Source organism: Urocampus carinirostris, chromosome 5, assembly GCF_059441175.1.
Source record: "Urocampus carinirostris isolate Australia breed hairy pipefish chromosome 5, RoL_Ucar_1.0, whole genome shotgun sequence".
In the NCBI taxonomy this organism is placed as follows: domain Eukaryota; kingdom Metazoa; phylum Chordata; class Actinopteri; order Syngnathiformes; family Syngnathidae; genus Urocampus; species Urocampus carinirostris.
In genome coordinates this window covers 23,617,220-23,634,856 of record NC_142353.1, presented here as the reverse complement: position 1 = coordinate 23,634,856, position 17,637 = coordinate 23,617,220, and the positions used below count along the sequence as shown (strand labels likewise).

At 37.9% G+C, this 17,637-nt stretch overlaps 2 protein-coding genes and 1 long non-coding RNA gene across 3 annotated transcripts; 1 reads left to right on the top strand and 2 right to left on the bottom strand.

Annotated features, from left to right (window-relative positions):
• Nucleotides 1-1,347: 1,347 nt before the first annotated feature.
• Nucleotides 1,348-3,426, bottom strand: LOC148365808 (uncharacterized). The gene is made up of 3 exons (XM_088336248.1): nt 3,292-3,426; nt 2,246-2,338; nt 1,348-1,931 (listed from the first exon to the last, which is right to left on the bottom strand). Exons 1-3 carry the CDS (start codon nt 3,292-3,294, stop codon nt 1,518-1,520), a joined length of 510 nt encoding a protein of 169 aa, XP_088192374.1. The 5' UTR covers nt 3,295-3,426; the 3' UTR covers nt 1,348-1,517.
• LOC148365807 (uncharacterized) lies at nt 2,519-4,928 on the top strand. The gene is made up of 3 exons (XR_015850511.1): nt 2,519-2,629; nt 4,589-4,638; nt 4,804-4,928. It is a non-coding gene; the product is annotated as an uncharacterized LOC148365807 (long non-coding RNA).
• Nucleotides 4,929-7,526: 2,598 nt separating this feature from the next.
• On the bottom strand, nt 7,527-15,885 carry ccdc125 (coiled-coil domain containing 125). Its single transcript, XM_088335101.1, has 8 exons — nt 15,741-15,885; nt 12,673-12,734; nt 12,519-12,605; nt 10,294-10,371; nt 10,020-10,105; nt 9,883-9,953; nt 9,707-9,810; nt 7,527-7,972 (listed from the first exon to the last, which is right to left on the bottom strand). The coding sequence occupies exons 1-8, from the start codon at nt 15,793-15,795 to the stop codon at nt 7,808-7,810; spliced, it is 708 nt and encodes a 235-aa protein (XP_088191227.1). The 5' UTR covers nt 15,796-15,885; the 3' UTR covers nt 7,527-7,807.
• Nucleotides 15,886-17,637: the final 1,752 nt, after the last annotated feature.

The following is a 17,637-nucleotide window of genomic DNA, read 5'->3' as shown; positions in this document are numbered from 1 at the left end:
TGTAAACTTTATATGCTTAATTACGTATACAATGTATTTTAATTTTTAGCTGAGTGAGGTCACGATGCATTAAGGCAGGGGTCGGGAACCTATGGCTCGCGAGCCATATATGGCTCTTTCTATGAATATCTGTGGCTCAGAGACAAATTTGATTGCATGCAAAATTTCTCCATCCTATTCGAAACTTGAGTAGTTCGTCCTATTCAGGTACACGCAAAGCCAATCCAGAACTAAGTCTTACGGCGTTACTTCGCAGTATATATAGGGCACGTTTTTCACTACAATTTACAGTCAAGGTGTCACACAAAAAAAGGTGGGAAAAAACTCGTTTTGGCTGTACAACGGTAAAGAATCCTTTATATAAAAGTTCACTATATAATCTGTGTTCAGTGTTCAGATACCTTATGATGAATCCACAGAACACACTGTAAATACGCCAAAACACCGGAAGAGAACTTAGTCTTTTGATTGGGTGAGTGGGAGGGATGGGTGGAGCCATGCAAAAAGCGCAAGCACTCCCTCCCATCTCTCGCCCTACGCCATCTGCGCCAAAAGTGAGCTCACCAGGCTCCCTATTTGCAGAATGTTGTGACGTTTTTACACAATAACAGCTTGCATCTGGTTTTGAAACCAATATGTATGAAAAAAAGGGTCAAAAGGAGTTTAACCGATCTTGAGTAATTGCAAGAAAGAGACAAGTTTAAAGTGGTATGTTTGTTGATTTTGGGACAGGGGCTCTGTCATTATTCTCTTTTCATAAGTTTTATCAAATCATCAAAAATAAATGTGCTGAAGACTAAGCTTTTGTCTGGGGCGCGGGTTTAGCAATTTTGTAAATTTGTCTCATAATATATGGTGTGGCTCTTTCCCAAAATAAAATTAATATTTTTTGCTTTTATGGCTCTTTGAGTCAAAAAGGTTCCCGACCCCTGCATTAAGGCGTAGTTTGCTACTGACACAAGTCATTTCTTGGGGCGATTACATCATGTGGCAAACCCAAAATGATTTGGCTTAAATGCTATTTTAACATGCGTTTTGATGTTATGAGGATATTCAGAACACTCTTATAGGTCACCTTAAACAAAGAAATGTTGACAATATTGATCAAATGATTTAAGAGGAGTCCTTGTCTCTTATTCATTTTTGACAGACGTTCTTCAACCACTGTCAAAAAAATTGTTTTTTTTGTGTCAACGTATGAAAGTACTTAATTATTTAATGTATCATGTTTGAAATATACATACCAGAAAGCATTATTCATTGCTATTATTATTTCATTTTTCAATATAATGCTTTAGTCTCAATAAATGCAACCAGAAAACACGTCTTTTGTAGTCATAATTTATTTGCAATCAATAAAAAAATACTTGAGGATATAAATGAAAAAGTACAAAAATAAAATACAAAACACGTGATTTTTGTAGCAATACATTATTTACAATGAATACAACATATTTAGAGATGGCAATGGTAAAGATTACAAAAAACATCAAATGCATTAAACTGGCTGTGTTTGGTCACCTGTCATAGGTGTAAACCTGATCTATTAGAGAGAAGGTCACAGTTTTCTTTGTTTTCGTCACAGCATTCTCTTCATTTTTCTTTACACATAGATTTTGTATATTTTTGTTCTCTTTCTTCTCAGACACTTTCTTGTCTTTCTTTTCTTTCTCCCTGCGCTCTTTGCGTTCTTTCTTTTCCTTCTCCTTGCGCTCCTTCTTTTCTTTCTTCTCTTGCGCCTTCCTTTCTTTCTCTTGCTTCTCCATGTGCTTCTTCTTTTCTTTGGCCTCCTTCTTCTCATAATCCTTCCTTTCCTTCTCCTTCCTCTTCTGCTCCTTTTTTTCTTTCTTTCCCCTCTCCTTGTGCTCCTTTATTATCTCTTTTGGTTCTGAGGCCAAATTCACCTTATTTGGCTGGACTTTGTAGAACGTCTGTTAAAAATGAACAAGAGACAACAACACTTTATTAGTCATTTTGTCATTAATGTTAACATTTCTTTATTCAAAGTGACTGAAAAGAATGCACGCCATGACCTTATAACACCCAAAGGCATGCCACATAGCACTTAAAAAAATTCACATTGTCATAAGACACGATATAAAAGTCCTGAGAATACAATACAAGTAATAACTATAGAATTGATCAAATCTATTTGGAATAACTACACAAATGAACCTACACATTTGGGTGTTACTAAGGCAAACTGCCCATAAACCAACGATTAACAGAAAGAAGGGGAGCTTACGTGTGAGCATGGCGGCAGGCTTAGACACTCCTCGCACAGATTCCCGTCCGTGTCCAGTAAACAAATCCAGTGTTCGTCAGAAAAACAAGGATCCTGAAATAAAAGAATAACATTTGCATTATTCCTCTATACACAGTATAGTCTATTTATTGACACGAACTCATCATATTATTTGACCTAATAAAATCATCTTTTAGTTAATACTCCTGCGTACTGTATCGGGGGCCCTACGTGCTATTCGCACGTTGGCCTCGCGGAGGCAGTATACAGCCGTTATCAAATACAGTAGAGCGCACACGTTGAGACAATGGAGTTGCGGTTGAGTTCTTGTTCGTTTATCGCATATTAAGAAGACAATATAATCGGGATGATTATATATAGCCTGTAAGTGTTTTTAATGTTGTGTTTGTATTAATAGAATTTACAACTGAAAGGAAAGTTATTCGCAGAAGTCGATGCTAATTAGCATAGCCTATTCAATTATGCATTACACGGACGTTAACATAGGCATAGGATGCCTCGGGAGCAGTTTTTGTGTGTATTATTTTAAACCTATATTAAACGCATTTGTCATGGAATAATATTAACTTTTTAACTCATACTATAAAAGCACGTTTAAAGGACACAATCTGTTGCTGTCTACAATCCACGCCAGTTACGTGATGCATTCATGGACTTCGCGAAGCGAGTGTTTCTGCGGATTTGCGCGCAAACACAAGACGTTATCCGATAAATTAACTTGTTTTCTCGATTGCAACAAGCATAAATCGCAATCACCATTTAATTTTATTATTTAATCATCTTAACTGTCATGGCAAAACATTTTTTTTCTTGAAAGAATTGAAACGACTATTTTTCCAACCACTAACTGACATACAGAAGTGTGATAACCCGATGAAAACGGTAATGATAATAGAGCTAATATCCAGAAAAAAAAATAATTTAAATGTAAAGATGCGTGATGCATAGTTACTAACTCCCCTCTAAGGGACATGATGCATTATTGCATTTTGGCAGACGTAAGTATTTAGATATCATTGACTTACCATTTTGACGTGCAGACGGCGTGTCTCGGTCTTTTGCAGGATTGCAGGTGCAGAGTCAGAATATGAGTATGAGTATTGAGTATACAGTGAAAAACTTCAATATATATATAGTACTCTAGGTCATGTGACCTCAAAGAGATGCTCTTTGAAGTCACAAGCTCTTTGTGACGTCACATGGCACAGGGCCAAGCGCTGATTGGCTGGATGTGTGTGACGTCACGGGGTCTTGTCAGGTCAAGTCATGTTCATTTGTATAGCCCTTAATCTGAAAGATTCTCAAAGGGCAAGTTCTTGACACGCTGAAGTGTCCAATAATTTGACATTTCGCTTCCAAAAGATTTTCTACTTTAAATTAGATAAACTTTTGTCTATTAAAGGGACAATACTGTCGTAAATCTCATAAAAGTGGACATATTTTTTTTAAAGTGACATGTACCACACGCAACAATTAAAGTTACATTGTGTGTTATATACCGCCTCCTACTGGTAACAAAAAAAATATATTGATTTAAATAATAAGCAAAAACATATGAGGTACAGTAAGAACGTGCATTTCTTTAAATACTCGTAGGTGAGCATTTGGGTCAAGTAATATCACCCAGAGTTGCTCAGTCAAAAAGCTCGGTGTCCTATTTGACCCCAATCTGTCCTTCCAAACACACGTTAAGAATATTACTAGAACCGCTTTCTTCCATCTTTGCAACATTGCTAAAATTCGTCCTATGCTGTCTCCGTCAGATGCGAAGATTATAACTCACGCGTTTGTTATTTCCCGTCTCGATTACTGTAATGCACTACTCTCCGGTTTCCCTAAGTCAGCTGGTACAAAATGCTGCAGTGAAGCATTTACTTAGACAAGAAAGTTTGATCACATTACCCCGATTTTAGCAAACCTGCATTGGCTTTCTGTCAGCTTAAAATGTGGTTTTAAGGTTTTGTTGGTAGTATTTACAAAATCACGCATGGACTTGCCCTCTCATAACGTTCAGATTTAATTTTTTACTATGTTCCTAAGAGCCAAGAAGAAATCTTGTTTATGAGCGTTCGAGCCCTCGTGCTTTGATCTGCAACCTCAGTGGAATTGCTTAAATCTAAGCTTCAAACACACTTATATTCTATAGTTTATGAATGACCTACAGCTATATTTCATGTTGACAATGTCTGTGTATTGTTTGTAAACACTATATCCATTGCAATCTGGTCATCATTTTTATTTTATTTTTATTTCCTATTATACTTAAATTATTTCATATTTTATTTTTAATTTTATTGTTTGTTTTTGCAACATCCATTGCAGCCTGGTCATCCTGGAAGGGGAGATTACCTCATGTGTGGTCCCTTCTCAACGTGAGCATAGTTCCTCCAATATTCAATGAGATTTTGTCAATAACAGGAGGAAACGGTTTGCTTTGACCATGATTTTGAGTTATTTTTAATATAATTTATTGATTCTACATTCACTTTGTATTTTTACATGACTGACTAACATACAAAAATTAACACAATTCATAGGGCAACAGCGAGCACGAGCAAAGTCAAAAGAAAAGATCACTGCGAAGTTTGAAAAAGAAAAGAGTTTGAGCAGGAGGAGAAAAAAGGGAAGACACAGACAAAGGAAATAAAAGAGCGGAAGAAGAAAATATTTGTGAGTTCATTTTTTCCCACTTATTTCAGTTTATAAAAGGATGAACCAATGTGTCTTGCACTGCCACTGCCTGTTGACTCATTTTCTTCATAATGTTGTTTTTATGTTCTTTGTAAACTTAATATGCTTGATCAGGTATACAATATATTTTAATTTTTAGCTGAGTGATGTCACCAGTTTGCTACTGACACAAGTTATTTCTTGGGGGGATTACGTCATGTAGCAAACCCAAAATGATTTGGCTTAAATGCTATTTTTACATGCATTTTGATCTTATGAGGACATTGTTTATGGTGACCTATTAGAGTGCTCTCAAAGAAATGTTGACAATATTGAGCAATTTATTCAAGAGGAGTCCTTGTCTCATTCATTTTTGCCGGACGTTCTTTGAAAGATGAAAAAAAGGCGGTAGATTTGACCTCTGAGCCAAAAGAGAAAATTAAGGATCACAAAGAAGGAAAGAAAAGAGCAGAGGAGGAAGGAAAAAGAACAAGGAGCTCAGGAGGTAGAGCGCTCGTCTTTGGATCAAGAGATCGCAGGTTCGATTCCCGGCTCCTCCGTGCATGTTATATGTCGAAGTGTCTTTGGGCAAGACACTGAATCCCTACTGCCCCCAATAAGCAGGTCGGCGCCTTGCATGGCCACTATTGGTGTGTGAATGGGTGTGAAGCACATTGTAAAGTGCTTTGGGAGGTCTTCATTGACTTGAAAAGCGCTATATAAATGCAGACCATTTACCCAAAGAAAGGAAGGCATGAGAGAAGAAAGAAAAGAAGGAACCGAGGGAGCACGAGGCAAGAGAAAAAACAGAAAAGTGTGCGAGACCAAAGAGAAAAATGGCTAAAAAATGTGCATGAAAAAGATGAAGAGAAGGTTGGAAGGAAGAATGTAACTTAATGAAAAAGCAACAAATAGAAACCACCATGCACTGTTTATACACCAGTTAACATTTTACATGTAGTTATTTGGTTCTAAAATACATCTACTTATGCACCGGAACACATCAGTAATGGTTCCTGTTTTCATATAGTGTTTAGGGTCTTACAACATTATACCTCCTCGCCCAGGAGAACCCGCCGCGGGCGATCAACCTAGAGACTTGTTCAGGTGGCATTTGCCTGGCCTCATGGTTCTCTCAGGATGCAGAGCCATCTTTAGGATTTTTCAGCTGCCTCAGTGGTGTTCTTGATGGCTCTGCTCTTTGCTGTTCCTGTAATGCCCAAGGTACTTAAAGCTTTGTGGCGTGAGTGCCCCACAAATCTTCTGCTGCCAACTTCGATGGGTATATATTTTGCCTTCCAGCCCTGCTGCTGACAGTCAATGACCAGTGGTTGGTACTTGATCATCTTCCTTTCGTAGGCTTCCTCCAAGCGGTGCTCGCATAGCATTGTCAACTCCAACACAATGTTCTTGATGCTTTCTAAGACCAGTAGGATGTCCAGCCTCAGGGTGGTGCTAACAATGTGCTAGGGAACTGCAGCTGCTTCTCCGGGTCTACGGAGAGCTGCCAAACCTGGGCCCTTGCCAAGATGGTGGTGTCAAACAATACTAATCATGATATAATGCTAAAAGACTCACAATAATTGAAAAATCAAAGCTTAAAGGAAAAAGGCTTTTAATTATTATTTCTCAAAAATATATTTCTTCCATGGGGAGAAAATGTTGCTTTTTTTAATGTTACTGCTCTTATCCTAGATTTTAAGCTCATCTTAGCAATAATAAACGTGCAGGGAATTAAAACTACAGTAAAAGCTAGGATTAATACATTTAAATTATTATTATGTTTTTATTAAAACATCTATCGGGGCAGCCCGGCATCGTAGTGGTTAGCGCGTGTGCGGCACAGTTCTTAGGTCATGGAATAAACCTTCCTGTGTGGAGTTTGCATGTTCTTCCCGCGCTTACGTGGGTTTCCTCCCACATTCACAAAAACATGCATGACAGGTTAATTGGCCGGTCTGAATTGTCCTTAGGTGTCAATGAGCGTGTGAGTTGTTTGTCTCCATGTGCCCTGCAACTAACTGGCAACCAGTTGAGGGTATCCCCTGCCCACTGCCCGAAAATAGCTGTGTGGGCTCCAGCACCCCCGCAACCCCACTGAGGATAAGCGGTGCAGATAATGGATGGATGGAAAACATTAACAGACTTCACGACAACTGGTTCCACCACTTAAATGAATGAATTCATTCCAAAATGGTTAAAGTGCAGTCTTAACTCAGAAAAATCCCATTTTCCACCAGATAGACAGCTAGTGAATGTCCCGAATAATGAGACTTCTTTTCTTTAGTTGCTGTTTATTCATACAATGGCTTCAACCGTTACCTTTATAAGATTGCTGTAAAACTAAAAAGAAAGTTTAAAAAAGTCCCATTGGCAAGCTAACTATACATATACATTCTCAGCTAAGACATGCTAACAGCAGTTCAAACCAGAGTATGTAATTTTGTACAAAACATTACCATAAACAGAAATCTTCATTCAAATACTTACAATAATGTTAGAAAATAAGCAAAGTCCGTATGACTTTGCTTATTTTCTAAAGCAACAGCAAAAAAAGGATCTGCAATGAGCTTTCGAAAGTCTGAGTTGCCTTTGGAATTCTCCATCTTTCTTTGGTTTCAGCAACAAACATGTTAATCACATATGGGAAGTCAAAACCACGCTTATACGTTTCTCAATACAGTTACCGTATGAATAATCATATGGTAGTTATTTTAATGTTTTTCTCTGGGGTAGCAAGGGTTTGGAATGCATTACCTCATGACCAAAGGTTTGTATGCCTTCCATGTGAACATTTCACCTTGTGATCCCCAACACAGAATGCATTAATGTTGTATTTCTGTGAGCAGTTTTTATTTACCATTGATTGCATCAACCAGTGTGAGTTGGAGACCACTGGCTCCCAGCAGTAACGTTGCCTCCTTGTGATGGTGTGCTGGTCAGGGGCCAAGAATGGCGACGTCCGGTGGCACTGGTGTAGTTTTGGTTTTTAAGTATTCTGTAGTTTTTCAGATTGTTCTTCTGTTTTACAAGGTCCTGTTTTGAACAAGAGTAATGGTGAGCACTCGAAGATGATTGTTGCACGTTATCATTTCAGCTGAAAGACATTCAATTGGGCTGGACTTTCGTTTTACGCAAAAATGTACAAAGGCATGCGAATCTCCTCATCGATCTACTTGGAACATATAAGAGAGCAAAACTACACTGCCGCACACAGGTAAAAGTAGCGATCGAGGTAAATGACACGAGGGTTTCCAAAGTGAAATCAACTCCCCCGCTTCAACTTTGACTAATCAAAGTGCTTTGATTTGAGCGGAATGCCCATTGAAAAGTTCACTCTAAGATCCACAAGCTCGGCTATGCTTCAAAAGACTCGAGGTAACTTCTTCATAGCAGTAGATCTTTGCAAAATAAATTAAGAGGTCCGGCGTTTGGAAAAGGGCTAACTGGACCAGGCGTTTCCTACCCCTAGCATAAAGGAACGAAAAGTAAATACCTCAATACAAATGTTACTTTCATGCAAAAGAGTAACAAGAACAAAACTATTTAAGTATTCATTTGTTTAATTTAAATGGTCTGCAAAAAACACCAGTCCATGCGACAGAAGATCCTGTGAGCGAGTATTTTTTTTTACTCACATGCATTGCATTTCTGGCTAAATTTGCATGAATTGGTCACAATTCTGAGTCTTGATCTAGGTAAGTAGTTATAAGTAGGTAAATAGTTAGTTATCCAAATAGGTGCTTAGTTATATAGAAAGGTAAGGAGGTAGGTAGTTATTTAGATAGGTAGGTATTTATCTTGATAGGTATCTAGGTTGGTACTATCTGGATAGGTAGGCAGGTAGCTAGGTATCTTAATAGGAAGGTAAGTAGGTGGGTAAGTAATATCTCACGAGGCCTAACTTACACCCCAAGTGAAATCTTACACTGTGTGCTTTTAAATACGTAGTGAATTTAGATAGGTAGGTTATCTATATAGGTAGGTGCATAGTTATCTAGGTAGATACTGTTGGTAGTTATCTTATTAGGTTTGTAGGTATTTAGATAGCTCGATAGGTAAGTTGTCTGGATAGATAGGTAAGTCAAGTCATTTTCAAGTCATTTTTATTTGTATAGCCCTTAATCACAAAGAGTCTCAAAGGGCTGGTAAGTAGTGGTCTTGAGCAATATTTATTTATTTAGATGCATAGGTATGTAGTTGTCTAGACACTAGATTAATATGTACAGTAAGTAGTTTTTTGGGTAGATTGTAGTTAACTAGATATATAGGCAGGTAGATATGTAGGTTTCTAGGTATGTATCTAAGTAGGTAGGTTTTAAAGATATACTATACAAAAAAGTATATCAAATAAGCTATACAGTCATATATATTTTTGTGGAAACCGCAACGACCACAAGACAGTAGCAGCGAGCTGTCGAAATAGCTGATAGCGGGATATTGTTTAACGCTATAAAATAACCCTGTACTTCAGTGGCGGATTTGCAACACCTCAAAAAAAGGATACAAAGCTCGCTTCAAATGTTACTTGCACACTTTTGCCAGAATGGAGCCTTTGTCTATATCACGACTGTGTCTAGAAATTCAGAAATCAAAAAACTTTGGGGAAAAAGTTTAATATCCGGCCACTTATTTTTCCAACATTCTCATCACCCAAAATTCCACCAATATGTGAAAGACAAGAGAAGAAAACTATTGTCTTTCGTTAGTTTGTAAGTAGGTAATTGTTTAGGTAGGTAAAATTTCATGATGCGTCAACTTCAATCTTACCTTGTGTGCATCTCTTTCTGAACTGTATTGATGTGTTTTGGGGGAAATCGTCTGTTGGGTTACATTCAGCATGGAAAAAAGCTCCAAACGCTGTTGGCTCGATTCTAAACACATAAGGTCCAATCCATTACAATAGTCTTTTGACAACTATATTGTGATTGGCATGAAACACTTACTGGAGTTTTGTGCCTGAAGACACTCTGTGTCTTTAAGTTTCTGTAGTAGAGTCTTGTTCTCAGTTAAGATTCTGTCATGACAGTAAAGTTATTAAAAAGAAAAACAGGGGGGAAAAAACAACAGACTATTATCTGACCTGTTGAATCTCTGCTCCCATAACTGCTCGGATGTCTTCATCTGCATCTGTTTAAAACTAAGCTCCCACTGTAGACTGTTCACTTCCTTGAGCAGATAATGCACCATTCAATTGTTTCAATCAGAAATTATAAACTGTAAAATGACTAATTAGGTAATAGTGTAAGTTGACTTGCACTTTCACTTAAATAGTCCTAATAATATAAAATCATTGTTCACCAAATTAGAGATAAAACATTTTAAGAGTTATGAGCAAGTAGTAGAAAACGTGGCACCTTTTCCAGAGATTTGGCCCTCTCCTCACTTTTCTGCAGCAGGCTTTTATTATGACTTGTAGCTTGTTCAAGAATTGCCTGTATAAAGAAAAAAGGATCTGTGGTAGGGTGATCAGTACCACACACAAAATTGTGCACATAGACAGAGTTTGGTTTCTGTAGACTTTGTGTTCCGATTACATTCTAGAGCAGAGGTGTACAGTAGGTAATTTGCTATTAACCTGTGAATTAGTACAGTGTTATTGGCGGATAGTGGCGCCTCCAGAAATATTTCATAGGTGTGACCAGATGGAGCCACTTAAAATCTTGGGGTGGCACCAAAACTTAAAGCCATAACTACAACAATCTAACGATATACTGGCAAGCGGTTTTGGTCAAAGTTTCTCTCTCTGACTTTAAGGACCTATGATTAGGACCTCTGTTTTTTCCAAGTTAAACTTAAAGAAGTTCTCAACCATCAATGATTTATTATTTAAAATATATTTCAAAATGGTATCTATAGGACTTGTGTCATCAGGCGATACAGCAATGTACAGCTGCGTTTCATCAGCATAACTATGGAAACTGATGCTGTGTCTCCCGATGACATTCCCAAGGGCAGCATATAATTTTTTCAAAAAGTACTGGGTGTAAAACTGAACCTTGAGGAACCCCACATTTAATTTAATGGGTCCTAGAGGAACATGCATCCATACTTACTAAGAAATGTCAGTATGTGTGAAAGGAATAAAACCAGTTCAAAACTGCGTAAGAGATACCAAAGATGTAGTGATTTACTCTCGCAAAAGCAGTACTGAGATCCAGTAGCACCAGAATAAAATTCCTTAAACTTCATGTTATGCCTGATATAATCAGACTGAAAATTCTCTAAGAAGCCGTTTTCTTCGAAAAGAATAAAAAACATTTTTTATCCTGCTGAAAAACAGTGATTAGGATACTGGACAGAAGTTTAAAGTGCCCGAGTCTGAATAGCTTTTACACATAAACAGCGTGTTACGAAAGAGCAGAAACTTCGGGACGTAACATCCTAAATGACTACCGTAAAATTCGAACGATAAGCTGCGACTTTTTCCCCTAGTTTTCAACCCTGCAGTTTATGCTTATAAACGATCCAGCCAATCCAAGCATTTTTTTCTAACGGCCACCAGGGGGACCTGAACAGTAAAGGTAATATTCAGGTGGAATTTATGTGTCGAGAAAGACTCAAGTTTATTGTAACTTGCGTGCTTCGTGCATAATAAAATAAGCATGAACAGACAGACCCTCATCATGGAAAAGGTGTCAGTCGAAAGGGTGTGGGGGCTAACTACCATATTGCTAAAAATTTTACGAGTCCGTTTATTTGTAAACGGAAATAATGTGGCAAAAACAACCGATAACAAGAAGCAAGGGCGAAGTTTTATTTATCTGTCGACATTTTCGTGTGTTTTGGAATAAATATTACACGGTTGGATTCGATAGCTTGTCCAATTTCTAACTAAGCCATTTTCACGGACATTCAAAGAAGTTGGAGACAACCAGGGGACGTACAGGTAAGTTACGCCGGCTTGATTCTTTTCGGGTATCTTGTTTCAGACTGCGTTATGTTTCTCTGATGACTACAATTTGAATTGGTCATCATATCTTGAATCCATAGAGTTTAAGCTTTCCAATAATATTGACTGGTGACATCGTACAGACACGTATTCATCAATCGTCAGGCGGCCCACCGGCGGGCTGTCCGTACGTTAAGGGTTTAAGTTACCATATGTTAGTAAAACTGTTCTGTCCTTGTAAATATCTCATGTTTCAATGTGGGCACATGCCGCTTATAGTCGGGTGCGGCTTATGCATGTACAAAATGGTTTTCCTTTAAAAATGTACTAATCTTTCAAAGCCAATTTTCCCAATTTCTCCAGTACCATTAAAAGAAGAAATCCAGTGTGAATCATGTATTTTGCAGAGGCATAAATATATCTGCGATTGGCAATCTTGAGTGTGCATTTATCAGGACATGTGATTTATAGATATTGTAATTAATCGCAAACATATTTGAGGATCTGAACAGTACGTGTGTAAATATGTGTTAGGTAACAATGATGGTAATATGTAGCTTTCATTTTCAATGGTGGGAAGTTCTTCCAAAATTCGAGCACTTTTCAGTCCCTAAAATTCTAGCATTTTTAAGTATTTCAAGCACCCATACGAACCCTACTTACTGTATGTAACAAGAGAGGGTAGGGTACCTTTGCCTGTAGAATCTTAAGTGCTTCAAATTTGCCTTTTAGGTAACGATGTGCCACCTGTAGCTCACATATTAATACGTCGATGACCTGTTAAACACAAAATTGTCAGGCTTAAAACTCCATGTTTCGGAGTTACTAGACGTTTCTTTGTTACCTCGTTTGCTTTCAGTAGCTCGTCTCTTAACTCCTCTTTGGATATGTCAGCAAAGGAGCCATCTGTAACAGGGACACAGATGCTTTAACTGTGGTCATTTTTGTTGTTTTCTATGGTTGGTAGCATTTGAGAGATTTGTGTAGATTGGAACAAAAATAGCACTAAGTCGGATATCCATCGATCCATTGTCTGCACCGCTTATCCTCAGTAGGGTCGGAGGGGTGCTGGAGCCAAGGTGGGACAATCTGTGCATAAATCAACTAGTTGTTGTACTCTGCCTGAATATGCCCTTGATGAAAGAGTGACAAGAAGAAAGCACTTTCTGAAAGAACTTGTATAATGAATGAAACTTATTAATACATTTCGAGTGTTTCAAAACCAATTACTGTATGATGAGGGGTTTTTAATATATATATATATATATATATATATATATATATCGTATTTTCCGCACTATAAGGCGCACCGTGTTATAAGGCGCACCTTCAATGAATGATATATTTTAAAACTTTTTCCATACATAAGGCGCACCACATTATAAGGCGCTACAGTAGAGGGTGTAGTTACGTTATGCAACCATTAGATGGTGCAGCGCTAAAGGGAATGTCAACAAAACAGTCAGTTAGGTCAGTCAAACTTCATTAATAGATAACAAACATGCTTTTCACAACTCCATTCACTCCCAAAATGAATGAACAGCTGTTTTATTATTTTCTCTAAGGTAAAGCATTTTTGTGACACATCTTTGAACAACAGCAAGGCATAACATTTTACTTTTCCTCCATTTAGTCAACACGCAAAAAAACGTCTGATACTGTTATGGTATATTAAACGTTAGTGCAATCGCAATATAGTGACACTCGTAAAAACAATAACAAGTGCAAAACAATAAAGCAATAGCATAATAACTGTAAAACAAAAACAGCTCATCCTCATGCTTCCTCCACTTCCGCACCATCGATTCATTAATGTTTAACTCTCTTGCTGCTGCTCTATTTCCGTGTTCTACTGCGTGACTGATCGCCTTGAGTTTAAACTCTGCGTTGTAAGCGTGTCTCTTAATAGGAGCCATTTCAGGGTCTTTATACAAACGCACAAATAAAAGAGAATTGTAGTTTAATATTTACCAGTATGCACAGTGCACTTCTTCTACGCGAAAAATGGAGTCGGTGGCTGCTTACCGTAAGTTGCGAGACCTGTCGCGGCTCAATATTGATCCATATATAAGGCGCACCGGATTATAAGGCGCACCGGATTATAAAGCGTATAGTCAGCTTTTTAAAAGAAAAAAACAGATTTTATGTGCGCCTTATAGTGCGGAAAATACGGTATATATATATATATATATATATATATATATATATATATATATATATATATATGGATATATTTGTTTGTTTGTGTGTCCGTCCAACCACGAAAAGAGGGAAGAGGTTTAGATATGACCACCATCTTTCACAGGTAGTCAGATTGGCGAAAAATACCAAAAAGGCTGACTCGGCACTTTTGCTTTTGATGACTCAATATTTTATCTGCAAAAAAAGAGAAAGAGGATGACTGACTAACTGCTTTTCAACTTCTTACGTCTCCGGTTTTCTTTCGTTTTCTCCTTGGATTGTTTACATTTTGAGGTTAATCTATCCAAACAATATATATGTAGACAATTACTGTACATATGTAGGCTATTCATCCCTCCATTTCAGGATTTTAATCTCCACCTGGACTCTGTCTTACTCTTTGGGGTTTCCATTGTCATGCGCAAATGACCCTGCCAGAAAGGAAAATGCCACCCAAAAATGGTTGTGCATCTTAACGAGGGTGATACTCTAATAGTGCACAACCATTCTAGTTTTCATGTATCGGCGAGGTATCAGATTCAAGACTCTGTATCGGCACATAGAAACAATTAAACACGCTTTATCTAACCTGGTCAGATCCTTCATGAGGGGTGACCGACAGCAAGACAAACACATACAAAAACAAAGAAAATAAAAAAGGGAAAAAGTAGCAAAAACACACACAAAATTTTTGGACCATGGCCAACCCAAATGCCCAAACAAATTAAGCACCTTGGCACCCAAGTTGGTCATGCTTTCGTCCCTCCAGATGAAACAGGACACAAGAAAGCGGTCATTACACTCGGGCCAGGGTGACACAACACTCTTCTGTTCAATAGCAGGGCCCGACAGCTTTCACTGGTTTACCCCTGCCGCATCATACGGGTGCCCTGCCCATCCCTGAGAACGCGTCCAAACATCCCATTATCCTTTCACAACACCTCTCCGCTCATTCCTATCACCAACGAGAGCTCGAGCTTCCATTATATTTTGACCTCTTTCCTGCAGTGCAGTCATAACACCATCCATCCACGTCAATTGGAGCCTCCCTCTTGGTCTCCTTCAATTGACTTCTGCCTTGTAGATCCTCTTCAACATTCGCTCCTCATCCATCCTCTCCATGTGTCCAAACCAACCGAGTACTCTCTTATCCACACACTTGCTCAGTTCCACGACTACTCCAGTTCTGTCTCTCACAATTTCATTTCTCAATCTATCCAATCTTGTCACTCCTAACATACTCCTCAAACACTTAATCTCAAAAACATTTAATTTCCTTCTCAAATCTGCTCCAGGCTCCAAGTCTCTGCACCATACAACACAATCGGCACAATCACACTTTCATAGAGTCCCCTCTTAACATCCATACTCATACTCTTGTTGCTCATCACTCTCCTCAAAGCACCCAAAACTTTGCTTCCTTGATTCACTCAGTGCAATACCTCGCACTCCATTCCACCAACTCAATTAAACACAACAGTCTTTTTTTTCACCCTTCATGGGCCCCATGGGCAAATTTTTCAACCTTGTGCGGCCCGCGACTCAAAAGGTTTGCCCGACCCTGAAAAAGTGATACACAAATTAATTTTCCTAACCTTTATTATGTGTGATAAAAAATGGGAATGTCGTGAATGCATTGCTTAGCCTTATTAGCCACCTAGATTTTGTTTTTGTTCAAGTATGGAATGGTGAAGTATTAAAAACATGCTGTATCAACCATTTTTGAATTACCTTTAGAAAGATGTGGCATGTTCCAGTTGGACATTTTCTCCCAACCTAAAGTCATCAATCTGGGTATACAGGCTGCTTCCCTTGCACGGTTTTGTCTGTATACATCTGCATCGGCGGAAATGGATCCTCGAAGTCCATTTGCGCTTGAAGTTGTTCTGACTGCCGTTCCATTACCCAAGTCTCCTGTCACAAGGTCATCATCCAGTCTGATAGCCTTACCTTCTTCTTGCATCAGCCCAAATTCTGAAATACAATGCGTACGATAAGGATTTGTATCAAGCGCACTCGTTTATAATGCGATGTCGCGAACCCCTTATTTTCTCTCAAAAATCGCTACCACTTTTTCTCAGCTAAAACTAAGCATGGCAAGTGACAAATTTTGTTGAATATGTGCAGCCATGAATCGAATTATTTATTGAAAACGTAAACTATGACTGCAATACCAACACAAAATTAACAATCAATTTATTTAATATCTTTCAAAGTCTGATTCATTATTAGATACACCAAAGAGTTGTTCATACATTTTTGCGTTTATATATATCAGGAGAACTTTCTGTTTCTCCATTCTCAAACATTTGTCTCTGGTACCGTGATTAAAAATAGTGGTATAATGAAATAAATTCAAATGCCTTTTCATACCTCCTCTTTACAACTGGTGGTTTAATGGTTAAGATGAGACTCTCTCACCACTGCAACTAGGGTTTGAATCCAGTTGTATCCAATGATTTGCGAGTGTAGTCAGCCATATTGAATGACCAACCATCGCACAAATGCAGTTATATACAGTAGTACCGTAAAAAGAATTTGTATAACGCACACCAAATCATTGGGTTATTTTTAAGAAATAAAAAAAGTGCATTCTAAATCAATAAATACAGTAATTATTGAAAGTCAAGTCAGCCACTAAAACATCGTGTCAGTTAGAAATCAAATGGACTAGAATATAGCAAAATGGTGAGCCATTTTAACAACCTGTTCACAGACTATTCCGTTGTTCTTATCAGGCTACCTACACATACAGTAAAATAATACATTACTATGTATTTAAAACTGTCAAAGGAGAACTGAAAATATGTGAAAACACCAAATCTAAATGTAGATACTGGTATATTGAACCTCTGGATAAAATTTCAACTGCATTTTCAACAAACTGAATATTAAATTTTCCCAAAGTACTTAGTGTCGAAATACTCGGCAAATTCTATGTTCTGTTAGAGTCTTCAGTTAGGTCTGAAATTTGTGATGGTTTGAGGCCACCCGCCCACATATGAAAGATAAAGGGACTGTGTGTATTATTTGACCACTAGATGTTATAGTATTCCCCTGCCCACTGCCTGATGATTGCTGGGATGGGCTCCAGCACCCCCGCGACCCTACTGAGGATAAGCGGTGCAGCTAATGAGATGAGATGTTAAAGTGTTCAGTCTTGAAACCAAAAACGAGCGCTAAAAATTACAAGTAATGATAAAGATTACGGAGACTCAAAGTGACTGCACAGCTCCATTTTTGCCAGATTTATGTTTTTTTTTTGGGTATCTGTAGCAACAAGACAGCGCACAATTATATAATCTCCCACTAAGTGAGGCTCATTTTATGCAGAACAAATACAAAGTTTTAGACTTAAGAGTATTTAAAAACAAAGAACACCTGCAGTATGTGATATAGTTCATGTTTTTATGCTAATGTTTTACCGCTAGGAGGACCTTAAAAATTAATCAGTAATTATTCCATAATCAGCTAGGGATGCACTTAAAGGGACAGTGTGTATTATTTCTCATATGAGTTTCTTAAGTTGTTTTTTTATTTTAGTTCTTGTTTTGTGTGGGGAATTTAAAAAAGATATATTTGTAACATTTTTGTATAAAACCCGATTTGGCCCAAGCTCATCCAGACC

Coding starts and splice junctions, on each gene's coding strand:
- LOC148365808 (XM_088336248.1), bottom strand. Junction 1,932..2,245: donor GCCTGCCGCCATGCTCACAC/GTAAGCTCCCCT, acceptor CATTTTTAACAG/ACGTTCTACAAAGTCCAGCC.
- ccdc125 (XM_088335101.1), bottom strand. CDS start 15,795: ATGACTTTAGGTTGGGAGAAAATGTCCAACTGGAACATGCCACATCTT. Junction 12,606..12,672: donor AGCTACTGAAAGCAAACGAG/GTAACAAAGAAA, acceptor TGTGTTTAACAG/GTCATCGACGTATTAATATG. Junction 10,372..12,518: donor TTAAGATTCTACAGGCAAAG/GTACCCTACCCT, acceptor TTCTTTATACAG/GCAATTCTTGAACAAGCTAC.